This window comes from Dipodomys merriami, unplaced genomic scaffold, assembly GCF_024711535.1.
Source record: "Dipodomys merriami isolate MVZ:Mamm:240054 unplaced genomic scaffold, mDipMer1.0.p SCAF_3, whole genome shotgun sequence".
NCBI classification, from domain to species: Eukaryota; Metazoa; Chordata; class Mammalia; order Rodentia; family Heteromyidae; genus Dipodomys; species Dipodomys merriami.
In genome coordinates, this window is record NW_027204492.1 from 114,881,153 (window position 1) to 114,907,584 (window position 26,432).

Below are 26,432 nucleotides of genomic sequence, written 5' to 3' on the forward strand. Positions count from 1 at the left end.
TTCAGGATGCCATTCTGTTTTGCTAGACATGGGTTTGCCCATGATTTCCAAGTGCTAAGACTTGTCTGTATGGGCTTTAAGGATTTAATAGTCCAGTAGTTCATCTTAATCATTCCACAAGGGGTTGGTGGTCACAACGTATGTCACTGGGCACAGTGCCAGACATAGAATTTTCTTTTTGAGAAACCATTTTGAGAAACTACTCTCTTCAGTAATTGCTGTTGCATAATCGATTTGAAATAGAGGTTTGTTTGTTTGTTTGTTGGTATAGAATTTACCGGCAATTGACACGTTTGATTCTAGACTCAGCCAAATGACCTAAGTAAGTAATGGGATTTCACCTCTCTTGAGCTTCAACTCTGTTTTCTGAAAACTGAATGAACCTTCAAAAAAACTAACTGGAGAGGCAAAAACTACCTTGCAAGGTCACCACATTACTGGAATGCTGGGTAAGAAATGGGAACGTGTTTTACAAATATAAGTTATCGTGAACATTTCTCCTAAGAGTTGTGGCTTGAACCATTTTTCCCCTCCTTGTTTACCAGAGTTCTGTGCAATTTTTTTGACAAGACAATTAGTCACTTAATTATGTAATTAGTTTGGACTGGCCCTAGATAATTAGTATAGAATCGGAATTATGTGTGTATTTTTTGGTATTAATCATGCTTTTGTTGTTCTCAAATATACCACTGAATACACATGTTCTTTGATAATGATGGCTATTGTTTCCTTAAATAGAATTCCGAACAGGCTCCACTTTATACCTACCAAAAGTTCATTTGTAATGAACCTGTTACAAGTGTAGAAGGGTTTGAAGTGTTTACAAACATTTTGGAGCATCTTAGGTCATATCCTGTTTACTCATTGGTGTAGTAATCTTTTCCTGAATAGACAGCAGACAGGAAAATGTCAGCATAGTCCATTATAATTATGAATTAAGGCAATCTGGGTTATTAGAGTTTACTGTTAATATATATGCTAAAATGTGAAAAGACCTCATGGTTCATTAAATGACCGGGAGATTAATATATATTATCACTATTGAAATTTGTGTTTCTATTGGCATACTTCATCTACTCAATGGAGACTACCCTCATCAGGAGCCTGCTAAGTTACATTGATTTTGTTTTTGTAACATGATCTACATTGCTTCTTCTTATTAGTTTGTTCTCTAGGCGAATATCATCACATCTTTTTAAATCAACTTAGGCCTATGGGCACCATTTGTAGACCTGTTGACTTTTATTAGACAACTATGTTATTTTAGACTCACCACACATTCTGTGATATGGGCATTCCAAAGCAGAGTCTGAGGCAAAAAAGATTTCATTTCTTATTCTCAGCAGAGGATATATAAGATGATAGTAACTCTGTTTTTGTCTTTATTGCTTTCTCTATGTGGTTATACATCTTCCCCTCTGGCTACTTGTGCCTTGAATAGGTAGATAATCTACTACCCACAAAACACCCAATATAGAAAAGGAGAAATATCAGTCCCTGGGCAAGATCTCCAGGCTGGTTTTCCTGTTCTGAGGCCAATCTCTTGGGTATGAGATGTTTTTCAAATATGAAACACCCCTGCGTGTTAGATTTTTGCAAACATAACCTTATAGAGAATTGAGCTTAGTAGAACTCCTTGCCTTCCCTCCCAGAGACAAATACAATCACGTTGTTCTTTTATAAATGAAGTGGAGTTGTGATGATTAATCAGAGAGTCAAATAGGTTTAAAGTGCCAGCCAGCTATCGGTGGGGGTATATAATCAAGCAAAACAAACCAATGTATCTTCCTGTCTACCACTACATACTGATTTCATCTTTAACAATTTGTAACTAGTAAGCTAATACATGTAGCCCATGGTCTTAGGTGCAGTGGTTGCACCTGGGTTAGTTTTCACAGGAATATAGGTAACATATAGTAAGAGATCACAGAAGAATTGGTTCTTGGTTTCATGCTCTCTAAGCTAGCTGTGTTCCCTGGTTTGTTGGGACAAGCGACATTGTTGACAAGTGAAAGGTAGAGCTAGCCAAAGTTTTAACATTTAGAAAATGTGACAGTTTCACTGTTGGGATAAAAAAAATCTTATATATTTTAAATTCCTTGATAAACAGGTTTTGGCTTATCCTGATGACTCAGAGTTGTTTGCATGAACACGTATCAACCTATTGAACTGTAAACACCAGTCTCTTCTAAAGATCACGGAGGTGGGGAAAGTTTAATGGGTCCTTTCCCTGAGGGTCTATATCTGCTAGAAGGTTCTAATATGCTCTGCTTCTTTTTTCTTTGACTTAATTCCTAATCTCCAGGGCTTATTGCCACTTCAATTTATGTCAGTATCCCTAACTTCCAACATCTGTCTTGTCTATGTGTCTTTTATATCTTCTGTCTTCTTGTCTTGTCCAATGTTAAAAATCTTTGAAATGTAACAAATACCTGTGTATCAACTATGTGGACTGAACAAGCATTTGTTGGTTTTCTTTTCTTTTTCCTTCTGATGAGTTATATATATATATATATGTGCATATTATATGCATATATATGACTCCAGTGATCTTTACTTTATAAAGGCATTTCCAGTCAAAGAGACAATATGTCTTTTGTCTTTTCCCCACATTTTTCTCTCCTTTTTTTTCTGAGAGTGGAAAGGTAGCATTTAGTTTTACAACTTCTTTGAGTAGTTGTGTTGCTAGATGCCTCAGCGTTACATAAGTGGGTTCTGATTGCTTAATGGAATTGTATTGGAAATCCAAGCTGTAGTTATAAAAAAACATAGTAATATTTCCTAAATATTAAGTTGGATAAATTTCCTTTGGGAAAAACTGTCAGACAGCCATTCTGGCAAGTTTTAATTTCGGGGCAGAGGGAATTAAATACCAGAAAGTCTATAAAGGATACTGTTATCTTAAAGTATTACCATCTGAAAAGTTTTAATTCCAGTAAAATGAATATTACAATATTTCAGAACAATCTAAGCACCAAATAAATGAAAGAATAAAGAAGAAGGGAAAACTCTTTATAGTATAATGCCAGTTAATAAATGAAAAAGAAAGAATGGAATCAGTCATGCCATTTTTAACAATCAAGATAGTAATAGATTTAAGTAAGAATATTCAATTAATGGTAAAGTTAGTGGTAAAAGTTTGATGAAGCATAGGATAATAAGAGTTTCAAATGACTCTCCGCAAATGATTTATTTATTACAAAGGGGAAATAATCATTTTAGGAAGAACAGGTTTGGGAGATGGTTCCCAAGTAAGGGTCAAAGTTGTCATTAAGGGGATGAGCTATCATCATGTACCTCCCGATAGGATGCAGTAAGGAAGACACAAAGACACTCATCATTTTTTGAAGGCATATACCTTAATGTGCTTATGAGAAAACATCAGAGAAAACCAAAGGAGAGTCTTGTACGGAATATCTAAACAATACCCCTCAAAACTCTCAAGGGCATGAAAGTCAAAGGAAGGCTAAGGAAGGTTCCAGGTTTAAGGAGACAGGACAACAAATGTAAAATGGAAATATTTGGACTACAAATATTTCTTGACTTAATTATAAAATAGTTTTATATAAAATATCTTTATTAAAAATACATGGTGTGTTTGTGAGTACTACACATGGAAACTTTCACATGATTTGGAAAAAACACACAAGTACACATACAATAAAGATAATATAAATGTAGTATTATGTTAATCTGAGTAAAAGGTATAGATGATAACTTGCAACGTTTTTGGAAGTATAATATTATTTCAAAATCAAATGCAAGAGTGAAAAGAGCAGTATATAGGGGGCTGGGAAGTTGGCTCAGTGGTACTGTGCTTGTCTTGCATGCATGAGGCCCTGGGTTCGATTCCTCAGCACCACATAAGCAGACAAAGTGGGAAGCAGTGCTGTGGCTCAAGTGATAGAATGCTCGCCTTGAGCTGAAGAGCTGAGAGACAGCACCCAGGCCCAGAGTTCAGGCCCCACAACTGACAAAGAAAAAAAACAGCACTGTATATTCATTGAGCCTAGGATGGGGTGGAAAGAAAGACAACCCCTAACTAGAGCATTTTGGGAGAAAAATCAATGCATCCCATCACATTCATATAACATATGCCAAATTGTTCACCTACCTGAACATAGAGATATTCAAAAGCAACTGGATCTCTCCTTAGCAGGTCAATTGGATCTTTTGGGACAAAGCTTATTCGGAAAAGACACCTCATCTTATGGGAGCTAGGCCTCTGTGTCACCTGGAAAAGCAGAGCCATCAAACAAAGAAACTTTAGTGCTGGCTAGAGGTCACAGACACACGCTCCACTTACTTTTGACACCAAGGAAAGAAAGAAGCAGTGAAAGATACTCATTTCTTGAAGACTGACCATCACCTTGCGACTCAGGCTGGATATCCTAGAAGCAGATGTTGATATAAGGACTTACATGCGAGGGACTTTTAGGGAAATGCTTCCATGAGATGACAAAACGGGACATAGGGTAGCAGGTCAAGAAGAGAGACATGAAAATCCACTATGGGATCATCAAGCTTCATAGAGACATTCACAAATACATTCGATTTTATCCTGCGCAGAAAGTGTAACAATTGTACTGCATTGATTTCCAAGGTACCTAACCTGTTTGTTTCAGGATATTTGAGTCAATTTTCTTAAGATTTCATTTTCTAGCACCAGAGGACACTTTTTAAAGAGCTTTGTTTAACTAAATCTGCATGTATTTCCTGTAAATCCTATATAGTAGATAGAAGTTGAGAGATAAAATAGAAAGGAAGAAATAAGGTTGGAGGAACTTTCATTAAACTCATAGTATTTAGCAAACTCCCCACAATGCTTAGGCCCTTACTTCCACTGGATGAATGCTATTTACCGCAAGTAGCTGTGAACATCAGAAACCCTAAGACAAACCTGAATGAGGCCACAGAATAAGGCCCTTCAAATGAAGCCCATTGCCAATGGCGGACCATATGGTGGTGGACATTTTCTCGCTACCCCACCCTGAGGTGTCTTTGCCACATATTCTACACTGTCATTCAAAGTTCCCCAATAGCACTGAACTCTAGTTACTCACAGTGGACATTGGCTTGATGACATTCTTTATTGGCTTCCTACTTTTCCCTCTTCTCCTTTTCCCCATGCCTCTTCCAGAATTTCCTGAGACCTCCTCTCAAATAAACCCCATATATGAAAAAAAAAATCTTGGGCTGAAGTTCTGCTTCCAGGGAAAGCAGAAGTTTACTTCCAGGAAATGCAAACACTGAGCTTCCTCATGAAGCATTGTGCAGATCAGGGTTTTTCCCCTTGTAGTAAAACATAAAATTAGCCATCCATGGGGCTGGGAAGGTGGCTCAGTGGTAGAGTGCTTGCCTTGCATGCCTGAGGCCCTGGGTTCGATTTCTCAGCACCACATAAGCAAAAAGGAAAAAGCCAGAAGTGGCGCTGTGGCTCAAGTGGTAGAGCGCTAGCCTTCAGCTGAAGAGCTGAGGGACAGCGCCCAGGCCCAGAGTTCAGGCCCCATGACTGGACCAAAAAAAAAAAAAATTAGCCATCCATTTGCAAGTGTGCTTTGGCCTAAGTTCAAATAATAAACCACTACATGTGATTTAAAATATGTCTTTGTACATTTAAACTCCCTAGTAATAGTATTTGAAGTTCAGAGGCAAGAAGAGAAATGAACGCAAGTGGCAACTTCCTAATTTATTACTTTGGGTAGGACAGAAAGGAAAGAATCAGGGCTATCTGTGAGACCAAATAACTATGTGTGAGAGGACAACTTTTAATTATGTATCAACGAAGAAGCCCTTCCCTATGAAAATACTTTCTGCTCCTCCACCCATCTGGCGGTATCTTGATATATCAGCCCCTGATGTCTCTTCATGGTCTCTCTCTAGAGTGTTCTCATCCTTAGTGGACTCTTGGTAGAAGAGGGTTTATTGAAATCTCTTAGACATTTGACACAGACTCTGTTCATGTGGAATTCCAAGAAAAATAAGGGTGCTACACTGAATTCTGCAGTTAAGCAGGCTGCTTGTCTTCTCAAAGAACAGATGGAGATAGCATCTTGGTAATCAGGAACTGGGACACATTGGTAAATCACATATTTATAGCGGGCAGGACTGGGGTAGAGATTTTGGGCTTCCCGAAATAGTCTTTAAGTTTGCATCCAGAATTTCAAACCACTAAAATTATTTTGATTTAAGGTTCAAAGTTTCAGAAACCACTGTTTTGAAATGATTTTATGAGAGAAGAGATCAATGCAGGTGAGGCAGTTACTACAATAACATCAAATATAGATCTATAGTGTTAAATTCCCAATGAGTAGCTGCTGAGTCTCTGAATGACCAATTTGTTTGGGAAACCAACTAATGTTCTATGAAAGACCAACAGAAAAGAGGCCATCTCATTAAAGTGTCCAGTGTACTTTAAAGCCAGTAGCAAATTCAGCATGGCATCTGGGTAGGGGGGACATGGAAGCAGCCACATTGAAAGGTCTAGAGAGAGGAACATTCTGGGATGGCAGGTTCTCTGTTCTCACCAGCAGCATTACCGCTGGGGGTCATCACACAGACCTGAGTTAGCGTCTCCTGTTCATGAAGCAAGAGCAGCTTGGTTCCAGCTCCCTCTGTCCTCTGTTCCAGCATGAGGGAGAAGTGTTCAATGCCCTTGATGGAGAGCTTCTCTTGCAGGGTTAAGATGACATCCTTACAGAAGGAACATTGGCATAATGAGATAAAAATGGAGACATCCTTTCTGTGAAAGTCTACCATAATGGGGAAGTGTATGATATTCAAGCTTTATATCCTGAAATTGCACACTTTTGCTCAATTCTGAAGCTTCATGCTACAAAGAGCCAAAAAATGCAGAAATGAGGCCTTCCTCTCCTTGCCCTTTCCCTGGCATCCCAAACTTTTCTATGAGGTAACAAGAGAAACAGTTTGTTGAGTAGCTCACCTATTATAGACATTATAGACAGTCTTACATTCAATAGGTTGTCAATAGTGGGGTAGTCAGCTCTGATATCCTGTTTTTCTAACTGATGTGATGGGTAAATCAGCTCTGAAAGTACTCTTCTGCAAAGGCTGGCCTAACATGGCTTGTGGGCCAAATGTAATTCACTACTTGTTTTGTAAATAAAGCTTTATTGGGGAACAGGTCATGAAAGAATTGAATACTGGCGTGTGAAGCCTGATATATTCTCTATCTGGTCCTTCCCAGAAACATCTGATTGCCCCCCGCCGGCCCACCCTTTTGAAAGAATAGCATCATGGTAGCAAAGCTCCAGAGACACTTCGTTTTGAATCCCAGCCTTCCTGCTTATTGGCTGGACAGTCTGGGCAAGTTACTTACTCGTGAAGTGTCTTTAGTTCCCTGTCTGTAAACAGGGAGGGATATTAATGCCTGCTGTGAAATGGATATAACAATTAAACGTGTTCATATATAGCAAACATTTATTCCAACACTATTTCTCACAGAGGTAGGGGGCATAATAATATACATTTATTTTATATCTCCAGGGAAAGTGGAATGAGCAAGCTTTGTCAGTAATCTTTTATAGGATTAAATGTTCATAATCAGGAAGGTATTCCATACACAAATACATTTATTGCAATGTGAAACAAATCTCCTCTATCATTGCTTTCCTTATACTCAAGAAGTAATAAATGATCCCCCTTCGAAATAATTTATATCCAGATGTTAAAAATCCTGCAGAGTTGGGAGTTCTCAGAGGAGTTGCACCATGGAATATCTGAGAATTTCTGGACATATTTTTGGTTGCTACAGTGAGGTTGGGAAGGCTAAGTATCACAGTATGCAGGACAAATCCAAGCAAAGGATTATCTGGTCCAGAATCCCAATAGTACCAAGGTGGAAAAATCTTGTGGGTAAAACTTCCTTTGATGGATTCTTTTGCTATTTGAATCTTCCCTGTGTTCCTCATTAAAACAAAATCCATATAAGTTACCCACCCAACTTCCACAAGAAAAATCACTCAATAAAAATGCATTTTCACAAAAGTTTCTCTACTCTATTATTTTTATACAAGGCTAAGGAAAGAGAAAACAAAACCAGCTTTTGTGTGGAGATTGTATAAATATTCTCCCTAAACACTAGGGAGGACATTGGAAAACACATAAGGAATGGTTTTCCCCACTGTAACTCTGCAGCAAGAGTTTTGGCAAATTTTATTAAACAGTGTCATATACTTTTCATAACTGTACTATTTTGATTTTACGCCTACCAGCCAGTATCTATTGTGCTAATAAGGTAGTTAGGAACAAGATAAGGAGACTGAAATTTGATGTGAACTCTTTGCATTGCTCCTTGTCTTTTCATTGTCACCTGCAATCCTTGGGGAATTCAGGCTCAGTCTAGTGTGGGTTCTCATAATAAAGAGGCCAGAGGGAATTAACAACAGCACTTTCTTGAATTTTTCTTTCTTTCTGTGAAGAAATGTATTGAAGTCTTCCCTATAGCTTCAGATGGCTTGTGGTTGTGTTTATGGTAAGGAACTCAAAGTCTCAGTGCCAGAATTGCAAAAATGTATCTATGGGTTGGTTTGGGGATCTACAAACCATGGCCATAGGTCCAATTTAGCCATGTTAATTAATTCACATTCTGTATTGCCTTGCTTAAAGAATGATGTGACTCTGCTCTCATTTTGTGCAGGAATGTCTGTGACAGATAGGGAATATCCTGTGGGCTGTATAAGGCCAAAGTCATTTAGTACATGATGAGACAGAGTGATAGAAACATATGCTGCTTGAATACATCTCATTGGCTGCCCATGCCTATCTGCATATATTAATAATTTTGTATGGCCTGCAAATAATGTTACAAATATCCACATGACCCTTGGTAGCAAAAAACTTTCACACTTCTATAAGCCTGAAGAATAGCCTGCATGATAGGAATGCTTTTCTCTGGGCCAGGCCAATCTATACTAACAATGTGATTTATGGGAGGGTCTTGGGTCATGCAATCTCAGCTTGTACTCTAGAGGGGCTAAATATATCTATGTAGTCAAGCCCCAATAATCACCAAGGCTTTACCAAACTTTCTTCGTTGGTAGGTCCCCCTTCTTGTTTGGTATTTCTTCACTAGAAGAACTCCAGTGTCTCTTCAGCCTACTGACTACTTATCCCAGTCATTCAATCTTTTTGTGTGTGTATGTGTTTTTCTTTTTTCTTTTTTTTAATTGTGAAAATACCGTACAGAGGGGTTACAATTACATGGGCAAGGTAATGAGTACATTTCTTATCAAGCATTGTTGCCTCCTCTTTTGTTTCCCCTTACCATCCCTTCCCATCTCCCCCTTCTCCACCCACTCAGTCCCTCCCCTCCCCGCCATCTTTTGATGTAATAAACTGTAACTGTGAGGATAACAAATTGGTGAGTTTGTGGAGGTCTTGAGGATTTTCCAAACGCACTAGTCTAAAACTACTTTTCTGAATCAACACCAGAAATCTAGCAGTTGCAACAGGCTTCAGATGCCTCCTAAAGACTGAGATATTTACTCTCTGGTCCTTTCTAGAAAGTGCTTTCTAGCCCCTAAGTCAATTTGATCAATATTCAGATGAATATCTCACCATAAATTTGTACTAAATAGAAAAAAAGGAAAGAAAAGGACTTTGTCAGTTACCACCATTTAAAATTAGTAGCTTTGCATGAAGGAAGTTAATTTGTCACAAGGAGTGATTCAGGGTGACTTAATGCTTTAACACCAATCTAAAAATATTGTCCACTTTCTTGCCTGCTGAATGACTACATATTTAAGGCAATTCAAAATGAGCTGCTTATGGGTATCATGACAACAAGAGCACAGAGTGAGTGGGATTTTGCAGAAATGCTTGCACATGCGTGAGCTAATTTCAACTCTCAAGAATTAAGGGTTGACTATTGATAGATGGTTTTAAACACAGAGTTGATATTCTCTTGATAGATTATTGTACAAATCATCACCAGGTACATTTTTACCTCCATAAAATCTTTTTTACTGTGCTATTTGAAAGAAGCCTATTTTAGGCTGATGAACCATTAGGGAGCAATCAATTTCTAAGCATACTTTTTGTCCAATGAAAAAAGAGAATATGCACTTTTCTTTTCCAGAAAAGAAGCATGGGGGAAAAAAACCCATATACTTTGGTACAATATCTATTATGTAAAACTCACCTGTGGCTCTGAAATCATAGACTTAATTCATGGCTCTTTTTTTTCCCCCTACTCATCCAAAGAAGCATACCTCAGTTTTTACAACTTGTGATGCACCAGTTCCATGAAAGTGGCTACAGCAATTGAAAGTAGATGTTATCTTCACATTATTCCACTCCTTGTTTTTGCTGGACACCAACATAGCAGATATTTAATTAACAACTAACATCTTAATCTTCTCGGAGGCTGACAGTGCTGAGAAATCATGCTGGCTTTGGGCAGGGTGCCAACCCTTCTTGGTGACAGGCATGCTATTTTAATTACTCTGCAGTTGCATTACAATGACTAGCCCTAGTGTTTCTTCACTTGTAACATATTGTATTGTGGGAGGAAAAAAGGGGCAGAGCCCTTTTACTTTAAGCTGTTGGTTTTGATTTGATTTGAAGCATTCATACACGACCATACATGGCACCAACATAATGGCACAAATAAAGAGATCGTTCAGAAGAAGGTGCTGCCATACTGGCTTCTCCGTTTGTCTTTAACTCTGCATTTTGTCATGCCAGCCACAGATGTTACTGTGTAATCTTACCTTTATAGAGGTGCTGCAGTCAAAGCGGAAGGATTTGGTCTGCCCATTTTCCAGGTAGACTTTCAGAACATTTGGCATAAAAAGAAGTGAATTGTCCTTAACAGTTTCCTGTTTAACAATAGAAAAGAAGGTGGTAGTATACATTGGCCAAATTAAAATTCTATTACTGGAAGTAGTCACACATGTCTATCGATTATTCTCATAGTGACATCCCTTCAGTGGTATGAGTTAAGCGGTTCATTACCCATATTCTTTATTCTTTTCCAGCTACAAGTAACTTACCTGACTCAAACAAAAGATACTGGCTCACCAGAAAAGTTAGATGTGCTTTTTTTAAGGTGAAGATTTTCCATTGAAAAGCATAAACATAATCCCTTTGTAACCAAGTGTTAGGGTTTGGAACCATAAGCCCCAACTTTTATGAAGTAGGATGAAGTAAGTAAGCAGCACGAGGAACTGCAGTGAGCTTGTATGACATGGCACTGTGGGTAGCTGGAGAAGCCATGATGGAGAGTCACAAATAGGAACAAATTTCAATGTAAAATCTTTTTGTGAAACTACTTTTAACCCATTTAGGAATAGCCCTGCTTCAAACCCAGGGAAGATATAAGGAATGAGTTAGGGCAATAGAAAAACACTCATTTGGATGTTGTCTTTAAGTGATACCATGAAGAAGGAGAGAGATGAGAGGGAGTGGAGGCATGTTTGAGCTCCATGAGTCCATGGAGTGAACTGAGCTATGCACATACAGTTAGTTACAAAGCCACAGGGGTTCCAGGAAAGGCAACAATTGTGAAACAATACCATATGTCTCTTGGCTTGCCAAGGCAGAAACTGAAGGCCAGATTCTCAGATGCTTCCCCGTGTCTAACAGTGTGAATGAATTCAACCCTCATGCATTTCCTTAGTGGGCTTCCTACCTTTCACTGTTTATTGCTTTCTTTTGTTTGTTTTGCACTGTCTTTCCTTTCTTTCTACTTCCTTGGTCTTGCTTTCCTCCTATCTTATTCACTGAGTAAGTCAGGATCCAAATTTAGAAGGAATGGCACCTCACAACTGTGACTGAGAAAGGCAAGGACAGATGTAAGCAAAGGGTCCCAGAGGCCAAGGACTATGCTGTGCTGCATCCATATGACTGGGGGGTCCACATCCATAAGACCCCAGAAAGGCACTGGAAGCTGAGTGAGACCACTGGATCAGCAGTATCCTCACATACCAATGGTCTTGAACAAGCCCTCCTATGTTCAGAGAAGGGAAACAGTCACAGAAGCTTCTAGAATTCTACAGATGCCAGGTAATTTTTAGATGAATTTTTATGATGTAATGTACTGATTATTTTGTCCTTGGAATCTTCCTTCTTTCAACTGTGGTAGTCATACTTGTATCAAATAGTGATATATGGTATCCCTACATCCCAAGTAATGGGATCCATTGGTGTGAGCAGAATAGCACATATACACAGGTCAGCAGAAAATGCCCACAGGATGATCTAGTGACAGTGTCAGATCCTTTTCCCAATACTTTGATAACTACATAATAGCTGTTAATTTTTTTGTCTGTTGGGGCTTGAACTCAGGGTCTGGGTGCTGTCCCTGAGCTTTTGCACTCAAGGCTAGCATTTTGAGCTACAGTGCCCCTTCTGGTTTTCTGGTGGTTAATTGGAGTTAAGGGTCTCATGGACTTTGTTGCCTGGGCTGGCTTTGAACTGTGATCCTTAGATCTCAGCCTCTTGAGTGGCTAGAAACAGGCCTGAGCCACTGGTATCCAGCATAGGAGCTAATCTTGTCAATTCCATTGGATTGAGAAGAATTTAGGAGATTATCAAAGTCCACCTAAAGGTTTGTCTGTGAGGGTAATAAGGATTAACAAAGGGAAGAAGACCACCCTGAATGTGGACAGTACTATCTCAAAGGCAAGAGGCCTGGATGGAATAAGATAAAAAAAAACAAAGAGAGAGCTCTGGTGTCAAGGCATTTTATCTTTAAGTGACCAGGCTCACACACAGTCTTGTGGCCATAGTATTCTGCTTCAGTAGCAGCCCAGTATAAAGAGTCAAGGATGATCTGAAACCATGAGCCAAAACAAAACTTTCTCCCTTAAGTTGTTTACATTAGGTATTTTATTGCCACAAGGACAGAACTAGTACATACACCAACTCCTTGCCCTGAATACGGAGCAATTGCATGTTAGTAACTTGACATTAGACCTCTAAGTTCTTTGCCCAAGCCTATAGCTTCCAATCTAGATTCAGGACAGATTCAATCCTTGTGAATTTATTTAAACAATGCCAAGAGCAATAGCAGACCCCAACCATAAAATTTGGCATTTTCCAGGTCCAGCATGAGAGTTTACCCCAAACTAAGACATTTTACCGTTTTCCTGGGAAAAAGCTGCAAACGGAATATTCTCTGTGTGTCTGCATTATCCACTTTGAAGATCAACTAACTGCAGTACAGCCACACTTTCTATGAAGATGTTTTGATAAGTTCAGAGATTGTAAGTTTTCAGGTAAGGAATATTTTTTTCTCAAAATATATAAAGGGCTATCATACAGAAGCATGTGTAATTGAAAAGAAAACGGTACAAGCTTCAAAGAGGCATATGTTCTTTAAGCTGAATGAGGCAATGTCAGTCAGTGTTCCAAGATCAAATAATTTCCTTCGCAAAGCAGTGAGGTTTCTAATGCAGAAAGTGGTTTTTGAAAGACTGGCTATCATGTGTTCTGGCTGTGGTAGAGGAGACTGAGGCACAACCTGGGATGGGTCTGGTCCTTTAAGATCCTGAGATTTGATACCCTGGTGAAAACAAACAAGCATATCCAGGCTGAATTCTAGAAAGATGACTGTCTTTGCTTGAGTACAGATCCTTTGTTTCCATGACTGAATCACAAGGCAGGTGATTGGAAACTCACCGACACTTGGCCGTTGATGATGACTTCCTCAGAGAAGCGCACTTTGACAGGATTGGACTTTAATCTTGCCTTTTTTGCAGCACTAATAAATGCTGATTTGGGAGACTAGAAGGAATAGAAGACATTCTGTTTGACAATTGGCAGCACAATGCAAACCCTGCAACAGTTTTCTTACTTAAAGAAATGCAACAGATTTACTACAAGGTAGAATATTTGGTACATGCTGAATGCAAGGACAGATATAACTGAAACTTTGCCATGGCCATAAACAGAAAGTCTGATTTAATTACTAGACCAGAACTACAAACACTGTGTTACATGTTTCTACTGAGTGCATTTCCAGGGATCATTTAAAATGATGAGGACATAAACCCCGCTTTTAAATTAGCTGTGAGGGGGTGATCAGATATAGTATAGGATTATAATGATTTGATCATTAATTATTATTTAATGAGGAGAAGAGCTTCTGGTACTTCTGAAATGATTGATTTTCCACTCCCCGCCCCCCCACCCCGTCTGTCTCTCTCTCTCTGTCTCTCTCTCTCTCAGGCTTTATGAATCTTCAATCTGAGTGTCAGCCTCATATCAACAACCCGTGACTGTTGATCTTACTGGGCAGGGCAGAGAAGAGATCTTGACTTAAAATTGACAGATGACTTCATATTTTATCTTATCTTATGGATACTTTGGATATTAAGATCCTTCTGCTATGACTGGTGGAAAGAGAGGCTGAGTGGCAGGCAGAATTCTTCCTCAGAAATTAGAGGTGAATGGAAGAACTTGCTTAGAAGGGTGATGGGATTCAGTGGTGTGCTTTGCTGGGAAAGTCACTTTGAGAAATATCTCTCTATAATTATAATAAAGCCTAAGGAAAAGGAAACTTGCATCTAGTAATATTTACTAAACTGCTAGAATCATTTCCATATCTCTAAAGATAGTGATATTTAGTTCATATCATATGATTACTGAACTAAACTGGTAAAATCCTGACAATGGCCTAGGGTTCATATTAAAGTGTGTGTGTGTGTGTGTGTGTGTGTGTGTGTGTGTGTGTGTGTGTGTGTGTGTGTGTGTGTGTGTGTGATATTGCTAAGACATTGAGGCTGTTGCATAATAAATAGTAGTAATTGACTCTAAAATAAACAGTGGCTTAACCTTCTGTGTGTTATATTAATCTCAAGGTGTAAAAGCCAATAAGGGTGATTCACATATTGGATTTGAAGTTAAATAAATAAAAAGGCAATTCTCAGTCTTGCAATAAATTAAAAAAGTAGTATGATAGAATAGATAAAGAAAATGTGGTATATCCATAAAATAGAATATTGTTCAACCATAAAAAGTAATAAAGCTAGCAGGGCACTGGGGCTCATGCCTATAATCGTAGTTACTCAGTTAGTTGAGCTCTGAGGACTGAGGTTTGAAGAGAGTAGGGGCAGAAAAGCCCACAAGACTCCATTTCTAATTAATCAGCAAAATGCCAGACTTGAAACATCGCTCAAGTGATAGAACACCAGGTGTGAGCAAGAAATCCAAGCAAGAATGCTAAGCCTTGAGTTCAAGCCAAAACAGAAAAAGGTAAAAATATATAAAGGCACTGATGCACCTTGAAAACATGAAACAGAGTGAGCAAAATGACCCCAATGACCATATTATTGTAGGATTCTGTTTATGTGAGATAGTCAGACAGAAAGTAGATTAGTAGTTTCTAGAAGCAGAAAGAGAGAATGGGGTATGACTGCTTAACATAGTTTTCTTTTGGGAACTAAAAATGATGATAATTGTACAACCTTGTGAATGCACTTAATGCCACTGAATTGTGTACTTTAAAATGGAAAATTTAAAAAATGACATTATGTGTATATTACTATAAAAACACAGCTAAAACATGATAACATATTCTTGGGTACTGTTTTTGCCTTAATGCTTGGAGAATACTGTTATTTCTTTATACTTGCCTCACTCTGGCTCTGTCCCTCTTTCTGTGTGTCTGTCTCTTTACATGGAATTTCACTATGATGTCTAGGCAGGCCTAAACTTCACAATCCCCCTGCCTCATCTTTGCCAGTGCCAGGAGTGTAATCATGCACTACCATGTCTGACTCATTGTCCTGTTATTTCTGAAATTTCCTTGTACATGTATTCCAACCTTTGCTATAAGCAGCATCCTAGAAGGCAGGGAAGATAGTAATTTACCTTTCAGGGCTTCAATTCACCCATTTACACAAGGCATTTTAAGAGAATGGCTGTCCTCTTACAAAAAAAAAAATCCAAAAGAATTCTGAATGGCTGCTTTTCAAAAACAAAAAAAAAATCCCAAATGCTCAATACACTCAATGCAAAGTTTGGAGGTCTTATTGCAGCACTGAAGTGGTGTGACAGTGGTGTTCTCATCAGTATCTGTGTAATTATAGGCCAAGTTTAGTGATGATTAACGGGTAAATCATACAGTGGTAAGTTCATTTGCTTTTGATATGCCATTTTTTAGCTGAAGGGAAAACATTATTCTCCCTTAATGATTTTAAGCAGACAGTATTTACATTGGCACAATGAGTTTAGCACAAGCTCCCCAGAATAGACACTGTTAATTAGATGGAATGTTTCAATGCAGTAACCCCCTACATCTCTACCACTGCTTGGGAATGAAATATTCCACTTGCATTCGAGGTGCAAATATTTTAAACCTTTACTCCTTTATGCATCCTAGCTTTTTAATACTTTATCATGTTTTTTCCCCAAGAATGTTCTATGCAATTCTTTGGCTTAGTAAAAAGTATACTTAACATAATTTACATTTGGGATGTCTATCATTTGATATAATCTTAGAATGCAGTTATGTTTCTAGGAGTCATAGAAATACATAGGGTGATTTGTCCATATTATGATTTGAATATGAATCTCCAGCATAGGCTGATGTGTGGAATACTTGTCCATTTGGGAGTTGCTGAAAACTTTGGGAGTCTTAGCTAATGAAAGTGGGTCACTGAGGATGTATATCCGAAGGGTTTACACAGCCCTCAATCCCTTTCTCTCTGTTTCCTGTCCACCATCAGGTGAACATCTTTCTCTCCCATATGTTCTAGCTGCCATTATATTCTGCTCCATCATGGGCTCAGAAGGAACAAAACCAAGGACTGTGGATTGAAATCTCTGAAATCATGACACCAAACAAATCTCACCTTCTATAGGTTGCTCCCTCGGGCATTTTGGCCCAGTTATGCAAAAATGGACAAATCAGGCCATAAAGTAAATGATCCTATAAATCAGAACTTTCAATGTTAGAGATAGAACTCTCTTTTTTTCTGAAGCCATAACCTATCCACTTTGGGTAGCCTCATTACCAGATTTATTTAGCATGGTCTCCTGAGAAACATGGAAATGTAGAATGACTAAAGAAAGTTGATAAGTAAAGCTCCTAAAATTTACTGTAGATGTAATTTGAAGTATGCATTATCCTGCCCATGTAATTGTAACCCCTCTGTACAGTATGTTCTCAAATAAAATAAAATACAATTTAAAAAAAAAAGTTTAACTGGTATATTTTTATTCTTTAGAATTAGTCATTGTTTCCTGTATTTAACATTCATTTTAAAAATTAGTTTTGGCCAGGCACCAGTGGCTCACACCTGTAATCCTAGCTACTCAAGAGGCTGAGATCTGAGGATCATGGCTTTAAACCAGGACAGGTATGAAAGTCTGTAAGACTCTTCTCCAATAAACTACTAAGAAAAAAAGCTGGAAGTGGCACTGTGGTTTAAGTGGTAGAGCGCTAGCTGTCAGCAAAAGAAGCTCAGGGACATCATAGTGCCTGGTCCAAGTTCAAGCTCTAGGAACAGAAAAAATTACTTTTGATAATAAAAATATAGTCTCCAAATCTGAAGGCTACTTAATTAGAATCAACAAAGCAATGGCTTACTCCACTGTACATAGTTACTAGTGGATGGGATATCATTACTAGTCATAATGTTTTTAGTCATATAGTTTTAATTCATGCTTGTCTTTGTTATTCCAATCATGTATAATATCCTTAGGATGCCATCCTAACTATGTGGGAAGCACAAATAGCAGGATCCAGATCCAGACCCTCCAGGATGTAATGCAATATGAGACTCCATTTAAAAAACAACAGAAACATAGATGTACTCATCAACCAAATTGTTGAAATGAAACCCCTTTATGCAACTACTTAAAGATAATGATTTAAAAATGATGATTTAGAAAATAATCAGAAACTAAAAGGGATAGGGACTTAGCTCAAGTTGAAAAGTGCTTGTTCAACAACCACAAGGCCCTGAGTTTAAATGCCAGCACTATATGTATCATTCAAAGAACTGGTAACTAACTCTTAGCAAGGATAGCTGATGATCACAGGTATTTTATATCTGATAATGATGAATAATTATCATTTAGAACAATTAGGTTTGGCTGTAATTTTAAGATAAGTAGATACCCAATCAACCTCTGTAATTCCTTCCAACTTTGCTGCTGCTAAGATGGCCACAATAAAGTATGTCATGTTCCTAATACTTCTAGTGGCTCTTAGATGTCACTAGAACATGACTTGAAAAAGTTTATAAATAAGAGTAATATCTTTTTTCCCCTTCCTTCTTTTATTGATGTATATTTGCTGATACTGGGTCTTGAACTCAGGACCTTGTTCCATCATTCAGCTTTTTTTCCTGACTTCTGGTACTTTACCATTTGAGCCTACCTCTACTCCCAGATTTCTTGCTGGATAATTGGAGATAAGACTGCTCTGATTTTGTCTGCCCCAGCTGGCTTTAAACCATGATCCTCAGATCTCAGCTTGCTGAATAGCTAGGATTATACACATGAACCAACCACGAGTGCCCAACAATGAGATTAATTTCTAAAATTGATATATAAGCTTTTAGACTTGCAGCCATACATCCACTTCTGGCTTTTTTTTGTTAATTGGAAATAAGAGTCTTTTTAATTTGTCTGTGTAGTCTGGCTTCTAACTGTGATCCTCAGCTCTCAGCTTCTTGAGTAGATGGAATTAGAGGGAGGAGCCACTAGTACCTGGCACAAATAAGGTATTTTAAAGATGAATATAAATTAATGTTATTTTTTTCTATGGGTACTCATCATCATGGCTTTAATGGATTGGTACAGGAGGCTGAAGCCAGAGATGATTCGATGGCACTTTTACTCACAGAACACTTACAGGGTAAGGCTGAATGACAGTGAGGAGTATCGATTCTTTGCAGCTTCTGTAAAAGAGGAAAACAAACATATTTACAAAATGTACAGAACCTGGCCTCAAACAGTGACAGTTTTCTTTCAAAAGGAAATGTGTGGTGTGTTAGTGAATGTTCTTTGGGCTCACAGAGCAGAATAAATCCCACAGTTCAGAAAAGGGCTTTCAGGCCACAGAGGCACCCAAAATCTAGTGTTTCCTGAAGACAACAAACTGTCCAATTGTAAGCTTCCTAGATGGTTTCCATTGGGTAATATTATCTGCATCACTGAGCAGCAGGGCCCTGAAATAAAATAGGGGATAAAAGAATGAATTCAGAAGCAACAACCCAATCTCTATACTGTTTATTATTATTTTTTTGCCTGTCTGGGGGTTGAACTCAGGGTCTAGGTCCTGTCCTTGAGCTCTTTTGCTCAAGGCTACTGTTCTACCACTTGAGGCACAACTCCACTTCCAGCTTTTTGGTGGTTAATTGGAGAGTCTCATAGACTTTCTTGACCAAGCTGGTTTCAAACTGTGATCTTCAGATCTCAGCCTCCTGAGTTGCTAGTATTACATATGTGAGCCACCAGTGCCTGGCTGGCAGTCTACATTTTTTTTGCCACTGTCAAAATTGATTCGCCTCTTCTGATTTTCCTTCAGCCTACATTTTTGCTGCTTAGAAAGGACTCTATAGTTATCTGTAAGGGGAAAGAATTTGAAACAATTCTGTGAATTCACAGATTATCATTGTATTCTCAGAGAAACATCATGAAAGTAGGACGTCATTAGAGGTTGCTTACATTAAAAACAGCATCTCAAATAAAATCACTTCCCACAATGCACAGCTTTGTAAGTTCAGTGTACAGAACCCTGAGCTAATAAGTATTTCACACAGGCATCAATTGGGAGATACTGATGACATAAAGGAGTACTTCAGAGCTAAAACAGAACAATGAAATAGAATGGTTTATTTCATTCCACCAAGTAACTCAACCTTTCAAATGACTCAAATCCATGAGGAAAAAAATCATATTATTAGTTATGTTTTTCCTCTTTTGTGTCTTTGCTCCTTTTGAATTATAAATAAAAGTCAGTTGCCATTTTGGTAAAGAAGAGCTAGCATTTTCTACTTTAGGTTGTATGAATTACTTGATTTTTTATAAAATTTTATCACTCAAAAATGAGTAAGGCGAAGAGGATTGGTTGTAAGTATGCTCAACAGAACCACTACAAATCACATTTGACTCACTAACTGATCTGTGATATAGCCCACTCACTCTGCTGCTTAAACCATGATATACTGAGAACACAAATGCACAAAGGTCTTGAGACAGCAATTGAGGTAGGGATCCATGGACCAAGGAAAGGAACTATAACTCCAAGAATAACCAGGACATGTAGAATGATGATGGTGTTGGGGCATGTGACCCAGATGCTCCCACAACCTCTCACTTGTCCAGCCTGGTAGAAAACCTGATAACTGCAGTAGGCAGAGTGACAGTACAATCCAATGAGATCACAATGAATAAGGTAAAAGTGTGAGTATTACAGTCATGTCAGTGGACCTGTATGTGCTGTGTGGCTTGTTCTGTCCAAATTTGTTCTATGATTCCTTAGTAGTAGGCCAGGGACCCAGGGAAGTAATCCTCTGGGTATAGCTGATTGTGTTTGAGCTTTGGAATGCACCAGAGTTTTCTCTCTAGAATCAGAAGAGACACAGAAACTAAGAGCATATACTTGGGGCACCAGAGTTCAGGATGCAGATGTCAGGAATCCCTGAACAATCCTGAGTTTTACCATTCCTGAGGGCTGATTGCTCACTGCTCCATTAACAATAAAATAATTGATGTAAAATTTCTCATCATGATCACTATCATCATTCTGAGAAAGAGATTTTACTTCTGTTTTCTCTCATCTGTAAGTACTTAATCATCACCTGCCAGACAAGAAGAATTAAATTCTGTAGTGCTACAGATCCCTCAGGATTCCTAACCCAATCCTAGAAGAAAAACAGATCAAAGCCATATGTGTTCATATTATAGGCTGCCAAGATGGATTTAGACAGTTTCAGCTGGTGTCCCATGCCAATATATGTCAATCATCTCCACATGCTAAAGAAGAGCGCTGTAGGACCTTCACAGGTGCTGGAAAATAGAGTTTGGAATATTAACCCATTACTTACTCACCATGAGGTCTGACTCAGGACTTAATTAAAAATGGGAAAGGGGAACCAGGCACAGGATGACAGAATTAGCACATGCCCAAAGAGCAGAGGCGACATTAGTGAAAAGACTACCTTCTACTGAGGCAGATCCAAAATATGTAACTCTTGGGACAAGGTGTGTGAGATGCAACAAAAAATGTTGGCTGGGATCAATTTATGAAGGTCTCCTGATCAACTGTGTTTCTTCTAGGGGTGAAAGGGCCTTTGCAGAATAATGTAGAAACTGAAAGGCACTGAGTCCAGCCAGCCCTTCCATTCTTTCTACCGGAAGGAAGTTACAATTGGAACAACTCAACAGAGAAATCTTCCAGGAATGCACAAAAGCAGCCCACAAGAGAGAGCCAATGATCATTATCTTCCATAGACAATGGAAAACAATGTAGGGATTATACGAGTGTCAATCAAGTGAGAACTTTCCTGCTTTTCATCTCATTATCATGGCCCCATGATAAGGAGATAAAGCCAGAGAAGAAAAGTTGGGAAATAGAGAAAACATTAACAATGCTCTTGAACCCACACCATGATGTTGAAGCCTGAAATAGGTGCAAGAGAGTTTATGGAGTTTGGAATTAAATTATTACCGGGTGAGTAAACATTTAATTTCTAGATTTATTATTTTGGTAGTGATTGGAATTGAACCCAATGCTGCTTTGCAATCTCTCTAGCTTTACCTTCTACCTAGCTGGGTTAGAAGTATATACCATCACACCTGGCTCAATGGAGCATTTTAATTACAGATTACAAACTGTCATGACAAATGTACATTTGACTAGAGACTTTTTTGAACCTTTTTAATACATTTGTGGGACCTCTCTGAAAGTTTGGACTAGAACTGGTCTCAGGGATCTTTTTTAAATGACCAGTGGGGGAAAAGAGCAATTACACCCCCTGAGATAAGCTTGCTATATTTATTTCCAACTTCTCTTTACTTAGATGGTCAGGAGATCAAACAATCATTGAATAAATGAGGTAAAACCTCAAGAATAAACCATTAAAAGGTAAATGAAAGATAAGAGAAAGACCAGTGCAAATCATGAGGTAGAATGGGCAAGAAAATGGATGGCCTATGAGGCTGTGAGGAAAGTGCTAATTTTCTCTCAATGATCAGTGGTATCATATTGATTTGTTCACTTCTGGAAAGCAAAGGTGATCTTCATAGATCTTGTACAATAGCTGTTAGGAGCAAATGAGTCTCTGGAGGACTCTTTATCTTATTATGTAAATAAGCATAGGTAAGGTACTGGCTTCCTATTGCTGCTGTAACAAATTATGACAAAATCAAGGGCTAAAATTTATGAATTTCCTATCATATGTTTCTAAAAGGCAGAAGTCTAAGTTGGGTTTTGCTGAAATTGACATGCTATTTAAAGGACATTCATACTGGAGTCGTTTTCACCTCTAGTTTATGACTGGTTTTCCTTGACTTGTGGCTCCATCCATCTTCTTAACCAGCAGTACACAGTTTTCAAATCTCTCTGACTCTCTTATTTTCCTCTTTCCTTACAATTACATAGTTGACCTAGACTCCTAAGACAATCTCCTTTGCCCTGAATTTAATCACACTGAAAAGTCAGTGAAAGTTTTCTTTATTTCAACTGGCATAATCAGAGTCACAATCTTATGCAACATAATCAAGGAAGTAGCAACCTATCACTTCTGCCATATACTATTGTTTAGTAGCAAGTCACAAGCCCCATCCATCCTAAAAGAGAGAGCAATAAACAAAGGTACGAATACAAAGAAGCAAATACAAGGATCTCTCATAGTCTGCCTGCTACACCAACAAACAGGGACTGGTAGCCAAGAAATCTATATGTAACTCAAATGTAATTTCTACCTATGACTTCACCTTATACAGAATTTTTTTTCCTGCCAGTAACTTCAACTAATCATTGTTCAGCATGCCTCATTAATTTGAAAATGAGAAGCATTTTTCAACGTATGTGCATTATATTGAAAGTATTTGAGTCTATAGCAATCCTGTCAAAATTGCTTAAACATAATCTATATTGATTTTAATTTCAAAATATATGGAATGTAGTTATCAAAATTGAAAATGATGTTCTGAAATGATATGACAAGAATGGGGGGTGTGCTTTTCTTACTCATTCTCTAAACTATAATCATTTAGTAGAAGGACCAGACAAGAATTATTAACTCCATAATGTGTTGGATCCCTTCAAATTTCAAATCCTAATATCCTAGGAGAAAAAATTAGATGTAAGTCATTTCAAAATAGCCTTAACAGAAAGACGAGAATCAGGAAGGGAAGATACCACATTCAAGCAGTAGATAACCTCTTTTTAGGAAGGCCTAAAATAGCTAGAGGCTTTAAAAAAATCCAGTTAGAAGCAAATTTAGACAAGTATTTCATAATAAATTCCACATAAATTCCCTGAATATTTTCAAAGTTCAGTGACATTATTTGTTAAAATAGCTGTTGGTTAAAAACATCATTTTGCAGCCTGAGATGTAGCTCAGGGACAGAGCACTTGCCTAGCATAGCAAATTCCTGGAGTTTATCCGTATCCCTGCAAACAGTTAACACTCTTCACTTTATTTACTGACTTAAGTATTGATCTGCTAGGGAAGATACAATCTAACCTATTTTAGAAAACTCCTATCAAAATAGCCTTCAAGCTGGGCACCAGTGGCACACGCCTGTAATCCTAGCTGCTGCTCAGGAGGCTGAGACTTGAGGCTCATGATTCAAAGCCAGCCTGAGCAGGAACGTCCTTGAGACTCTTATCTCCAAGTAAAGACTAAAAAATCCACAAGTGTAGTTCTTCCTGAAGTGGTAGAGCAGTATCCTGAGCACAAACTCAAGGGACTGTGACCATGCTCTGAGTTCAAGTCCCAGGACCAGCATACACACACACACATACACACACACACACACACACACACACACACAAATTGTCTTCAGTTTTTCTCTATCCATCTCTTTGATGCAAATCTTGTCTTTTCATGATCTAGAATCCCTTGAACCTTGAAACATGTTTTTGGGACACTTAGCATGAGTGGATGCTTGGTATTACCCATTGTATGATTCCAGTGCATGTGATTGGGATCATATAAGTAAACAATATGAAGAAACTCTTATTTTAATAAGGTACAATTTTCTGTATTATAGCCTCTTATTTTTCCAGGTCTGAAGCTAGAGATCAAACCCAAGCACTTGCTCAAACTAGGCCCTACCCTTAAAACCCCTTCTAACAATGAGGCTAAAGTTGATGTTCCATGTTTCTTAGAGCTGGGAAGGTGGCTTAGTGGTAGCGTGCTTGCCTCTCATGCATGAGACCCTGGGTTCGATTCCTCAGCACCACATAGGCAGAAAAAGCCGGAAGTGGCGCTGTGGCTCAAGTGGTAGAGTGCTAGCCTTGAGCTGAAGAACTGAGGGACAGCACCCAGGCCCATAGTTCAGGACCCACGACCAACCAAAAAAAAAAAAAAAAAAAGATGATGTCTCTTTTCTTACAGTAGTATAGTTTGCTTCCTTTTTAAAAACTGCTTTCCCCATTTCACATTGACGCTAGTATAATGCTGTATTATATAATCATATTGGCAAGTGATATTATGTATTAACCTCCTAGAACAACCAACTAGATCCTCTAATCAATTCAGAGATAGAAATTTAGCAGTGCTGAAGCACATTGAGATTTCCTGAGAGTAGGGAAATGAATGACATATGAAACAACAGAAATGAAGCAAAACAAAATAGAAAATAATGGAACTATAAGACTATGCTTTATGTCAAAAATGTGTCTTACTTTAAAACTTATGTCCATAGTAGTTCACTACAAGTGGAAGTGATCAGTTTGTAAGTTTTAAATGACAAAGAGTTAATGTAGGGGTATGAATAAACTTATACTGTAAATTGTAAAATGGGATTCTAATGTGAGTCATGAGATTGCCATGTAGTATTTTTATTTAGAGAGAAAGGTGGTGAGTCACATTGCAAGCATGCTTGAACTCTCATTTCAAAATAAATATGTGCACATATAAGATTCTTCTGGCACTTCAGAGTTCTTCAAAGAGGTTAGAACAATATTCTTTTCTACAAGCTAATGCATGTCAGCCCTTAACCTCTGTGCTTTTGGGCAGCCCTGCTGATGAAAATAATTAACAGCATTTAAAATAATTTAAAACAGCACTTAAAATTTTAAGCATGCTAAAATCAATTAACAGCATTTCTCTGATGACTCCTCAGCAGGACCTTTCCTCACTCGTTGGAAATTTTGTAGCTAAGTCACTTGCTTGCTTTCCTTTTCCTTTTCCTATTGGAACTTAGAGATATGAAATAAACATCCAGATTTTTCTGACCTGATAGCCAGCCATAGCATAATGTCAGCCTAGTGGATCTCTGGCAAAGCTAGAGGAAGAAGTGTGGGGTGGCTCTTCAGATTCAGAAAAGTCACCACAGGACTACACTTGAAATGAAGTTAAATGTTTCATCTAGTTGACCTTTGCAACACTTGAATAGAGATTGTAATTATCCACTGATTCAATTCCTAACAGGTACTGAAGCCATTAGTTGGAGAATGGAAATGCCCAGCAAAAGACCAAACATTCAGAAAAGGTCAACATATTGTGACTAGATGAAATATTTATACTCTGCCTGTTGCTAGTCTAACACTTACAAAGAAGAGGAATTGGATTGTTATTCTCAGTTATGTTTAGGACATGTGATGAAAGAAAATGGGCAAAATGAAGCCAGAGTCATCAGAGAAAGGAAGACATAAAGGAGATGCCTTAAAGAGTCTACTTGTGTGGTAACATTAGTTTTGTTTCTATCAATTCTGCAATATCTCTTCCACATTCATTTTTTTTACCCTTGAGCGAGTAGTAACATTACTAATTGAAAAGATAATCAGTTTAATTGCTAAAGGAAGATGTATAGAGAACCTAAGAAAGATCCTTACTAACCCATATGCTAAAGAGTTTATCTTGAAGAACTAAATGATTGTATTACTCATTTCCATTTGTGATATAAAAGGTCCAAAGAAGGCCTTCCTAGGATTTCACACCCTCCTGTAGTCTCTTTCCTCTGAATTTTGATCAGTCCTGTATTCATTTTTGGTCATCATCATATTGTATGAGTGACAATGAATGACTTCAAGGCTTTGGTCAGAAGAGTTCTAGAAGCCTTTAAGTGTCCTTGAAATGACAATGTTGAGGGAAGCAAGCTATCATGTAAGAAATCGAACAACCCTAAGGATCACATGACATGTGAAGAGGCAGAGTGAAGACAGAGAGACACTCTTGACCCAAGTTTGAGGAAAAACATATGAATGAAAATGCTGTCCCGGTATAAGCCTAATCAAGCCTTGATATTGCTCCAACCATAGCTGCCATTTAATAGAA

At 38.2% G+C, this 26,432-nt stretch overlaps 1 protein-coding gene across 8 annotated transcripts in view; it reads right to left on the reverse strand.

Annotated features, from left to right (window-relative positions):
* The window catches only part of Frmpd4 (FERM and PDZ domain containing 4), a 493,982-nt gene that overhangs the window by 26,251 nt on the left and 441,299 nt on the right, over window positions 1-26,432 (reverse strand). For all 8 annotated transcript variants that reach the window (XM_070040874.1, XM_070040873.1, XM_070040876.1 and 5 more), the window contains 5 exons: window positions 18,830-18,875; window positions 13,645-13,749; window positions 10,734-10,841; window positions 6,562-6,693; window positions 4,115-4,234 (listed from right to left, as the gene is read on the reverse strand). In XM_070040874.1, coding sequence (XP_069896975.1) covers window positions 4,115-4,234; window positions 6,562-6,693; window positions 10,734-10,841; window positions 13,645-13,749; window positions 18,830-18,875 — 511 coding nt within the window. The remainder of the gene's footprint in view (window positions 1-4,114; window positions 4,235-6,561; window positions 6,694-10,733; window positions 10,842-13,644; window positions 13,750-18,829; window positions 18,876-26,432) is intronic.